Source organism: Rattus norvegicus, chromosome 8 (assembly GCF_036323735.1).
Source record: "Rattus norvegicus strain BN/NHsdMcwi chromosome 8, GRCr8, whole genome shotgun sequence".
NCBI classification, from domain to species: Eukaryota; Metazoa; Chordata; class Mammalia; order Rodentia; family Muridae; genus Rattus; species Rattus norvegicus.
This window is the reverse complement of record NC_086026.1, coordinates 25773545-25777424: the sequence shown is the minus strand read 5'-3', so window position 1 is coordinate 25777424 and position 3880 is coordinate 25773545. Positions and strand designations below refer to the sequence as shown.

General features: G+C 36.1%; 1 protein-coding gene across 1 annotated transcript; it reads left to right on the top strand.

Annotated features, from left to right (window-relative positions):
• The first annotated feature begins 1888 nt into the window (after nt 1-1888).
• On the top strand, nt 1889-2827 carry Or7g34b (olfactory receptor family 7 subfamily G member 34B). The gene has a single exon (NM_001000433.1). It carries the CDS (start codon nt 1889-1891, stop codon nt 2825-2827), a length of 939 nt encoding a protein of 312 aa, NP_001000433.1.
• The last annotated feature ends 1053 nt before the right edge of the window (nt 2828-3880 follow it).

The window sequence follows — 3880 nt, the reverse complement described above, 5'->3', positions numbered from 1 at the left end:
AAGCCACTACCTAAAGACTATATATGGACTGACCCTGGACTCTGACCTCATAGGTAGCATTGAATATCCTAGTAAGATCATCAGTGTATGGGAAGCCCTGTGTCCTGCTAAGACTGAACATGATTGCTGGAGGGAGGGAGGCAATGGGGGGAGGATGGGGAGGGGAACACCCTTAAAAAGAAGGGGAGGGGGAGGGATTAGGGGGATGTTTGCCCGGAAACCGGGAAAGAGAATAATACTCGAAATGTAAATAAGAAATACTCAAGTTAAAAAAAAAGAAGTTCATAAATAACTCCCTTAAAGAAATACAGGACAACACAAGTTAACAATTAGAAGCCTTTAAGGAAGAAACACAAAAAATCCCTTGAAGAATTACAGGAAAACACAACAAATGGGGACGGAAATGAACAAAACCATCCAGGAATTAAAACTGGAAATAGAAACACTAACGAGATCACAAAGGTAGACAACGGTGGAGATAGAAAAACTAGGAAAGAGATCAGGAGTCATAGATTTGAGCATCACCAACATGAGAGACAGAAGAGAGAATATCATGAGCAGAAGATACTGTAGAAAATATTGACACAACCTAAATTCATAAGGCAAAATGGAGAGAGGTCTTAGCCCAAAGAATATAGGAAATCTATGACACAATGAAAAGATCACACCTAAGGACAATAGGTATAGAAGAGAATGAAGACTCTTAAGGGCCAGTAAATATCTTCAACAAAATTATAGAAGAAATCTTCCATAACATAAAGAAAGAGATGCCCTTAAACATAAAAAAAGCCTACAGAACTCCAAATGGATTGGACGAGAAAAGAAATTCTTCATGTCACATGAGAGTCAAAGCACCAAATGCAAAAAACAAAGAAAGAATATTAAAAGCAGTAAGAGAAAAAGATCAAGTGACATATAAAGGCAGACCTATAATAATTACACCAAACAACTCACCAGAGACTATGAAAGAAAGAAGATACTGGACAGATGTCATACAGACCTTAAGAGGACACAAATGCCAGTCCAGGCTACTATATTCCACAAAACTATTAATTAACATAGAGGGAAAAACCAATATATTTCATGATAAAACCAAATTTACACAATATCTTTTTACAAATCCAGCCCTACAAAGGATATTAGATGGAAAAGACCAACACAAGGAGGGAAACTAACCCCTAGAAAAAGTAAGAAAGTAATCTCTATTATTATGTTTTAATATTCATAATTTTATAGTTATATATGCTGGATACTCTTCATATTGAACAATTATTTCAAACAGATGAATTACATAAAACAAGCATGTAAAATATAATTTAGAAATTAATATAAAAATCATTTAGCATGTACTAAAGGCCTGTAAAAATGGAAGGAATTAGAAACAAGATGTTTGTATATTGGAAGGTAAACTCCTGATACCATAAAGTGAGTAGCACAAAAACTACTTTCTTACAGTCTCTTAGGATGTTCACTCATGGGTTCAAAGTGTTAAATCTAGTGTCAGTCTAATGCAGTACTTTAGATTTGAAATCTCCCAGGGCCATGCATGTTCCTAGGAGACAGTCTGATGATCCCTTGTGGTAAGTCTTCTGTGGTGGTGTTCCTTCATGACCAGGACCTTGTTCATGCAGTTGATTTTCAAAACATATATTCAAGAATTATAAAGTCAGATTAAATGTTGGCTACAGAAACCTGGTCTTTTTGCTTGTTTCTGGGTGTTAGAACTTTGGGACTCATGATTCTTTCACAAGTGCTTTAATTATTGAAGCATTGCTTCAGAGTTCAGCGATAGTATTCCAGCAACTTCTTGAGTATCTCAGTTCTGTCTGATTCAAAATTTTCATTAATTTTTCCTCATATCACTGTCTCTATCAGATTTATGAACAGCATGGAAAAGAGAAACCAAACAGCTTTTCCAGGATTCTTTCTTCTGGGACTGACAGAAGACCCAAAACTGCAGCCCATCTTGGTCAGCTTGTTCTTTTCTATATATCTGGTTACCCTTATGGGAAACTTACTTATAATCTTGTTTGTTATCTCAGACTCCCATCTTCATACCCCTATGTATTTATTTCTCTCCAATTTGTCTTTAAATGACATCTGTTTAAGCACAAGCACAATCCCCAAGATGCTGGTGAATATACAAGAAAATAGTCAAAGCATCACATTCAAAGGCTGTCTCACTCAAATGAGCTTTGTCTTAATTTTTGGTGGCATGGAAAACTGTCTTCTTGCAGTAATGGCTTATGACCGCTATATGGCTATTTGTCACCCTCTGAGGTACTTGGTCATCATGGAACCTTGTTTTTGTGTCCTGCTGGTTCTATTGTCCCTGCTAATTAGTCTTGTGGATTCTTTAATGCACAGCCTGATGGTGCTAAGACTGTCATTCTGCAGACACCTGGAAATACCAAACTTCTTCTGTGAACTTCCCAAGATGCTCAAGTTGGCCTGTTCTGATACCCTCATTGATAACATCCTTATTTATATTTCATCCTGCATATTTGCTGGAATTCCTCTCTTTGGAATAGTTTTCTCTTATATTCACATCATGTCCTCTATTTTTAGAATGCCATCATCAGAAGGAAAGCACAAAGCCTTTACCACTTGTGGGTCTCACCTGTCAGTTGTTTCCTTGTTCTATGGGACAGGATTTGGGGTATATATTACATCTATTATTATGGATTCATCCAGGAAGACTGCAGTGGCTTCAGTGATGTATTCTGTTGTACCTCAGATGCTGAATCCCTTTATCTATAGTCTGAGGAACAGGGAAATGAAGCATGCTATGAGGAAATTCTTCAGTAGAATGGCTTCTTTCCTATGATATTTCATTTATTTGGACATCAATTTTGAGAGCAAGTAAACTAATACAATTTTACTGAATCAGAATTCCCACTCATTTCATACTGCATTCTCCTACTATTACCACAAAAACACTATGCTTAAACTGTATTAAATTTCACAATTATGACAGTTTCTATGACTGTATGACAAGGAGATGATCACTCATTCCCAGTGAAACTGTTACTGTGATTTTCTTAATCACAGTGAATGTACCTATGAGTTTACCATTTCTCAGCAAATTCAATGTCATTATCCACAGAACTGATTTATTTATATATTAGTTGTTTGCATTGATTTTGAGAGAGTCATCAATGCCCAGTGATGGTATCTTCAGACCTAAGAGCATAAAAACCCTAACATTATTATCATAGATTAATAGAGTTGTCTATCATCCAAACTGGACATTGTATGGTGAAGAATATATTTGAAGAAGCTTGTGCTTCCATCAATACTTCCTACATCTTTTCTTCCAGATGCTGGGAATAATATCTAAAACAAGGGGAGTTTCTGATACACACACACACACACACACACACACACACACACACACACACACACATATATATATGTTTTTTTGGGTCTGATTAAATGACTTAAATATATATCATTTAGTCATTTAGACTAAACACCTTTAGTAGACTAAATTGTTGACCTAAAAATATGTCCAGGTTTTAGGCCAATGGGATGGCTCACACGGTAGCAAGCTTTATTGCTATACTTGCTGACATTTTTTCACCTCTTATGTTCCATATGCTAGAAGTAAATCTTCACTCACATAATGTATCATCTGATTTCTATATGTAACCCATGGCATGTACATACAACACAGTACATAGACAATCATGCACACACAATAGATAGGAAAACAGACAGATAGACAGACACACAGACAAATAAAATGTGAAATATTGTGATGTAACCAAATCTGATTTTACTAGTAGATGGAGAGCCCTGGTCCATGCAAGTTATCCTTTACCCTCTACACAGAAACCTTCTATTTATATGCCTAAATCCCCTAAAAGACACACTTCCA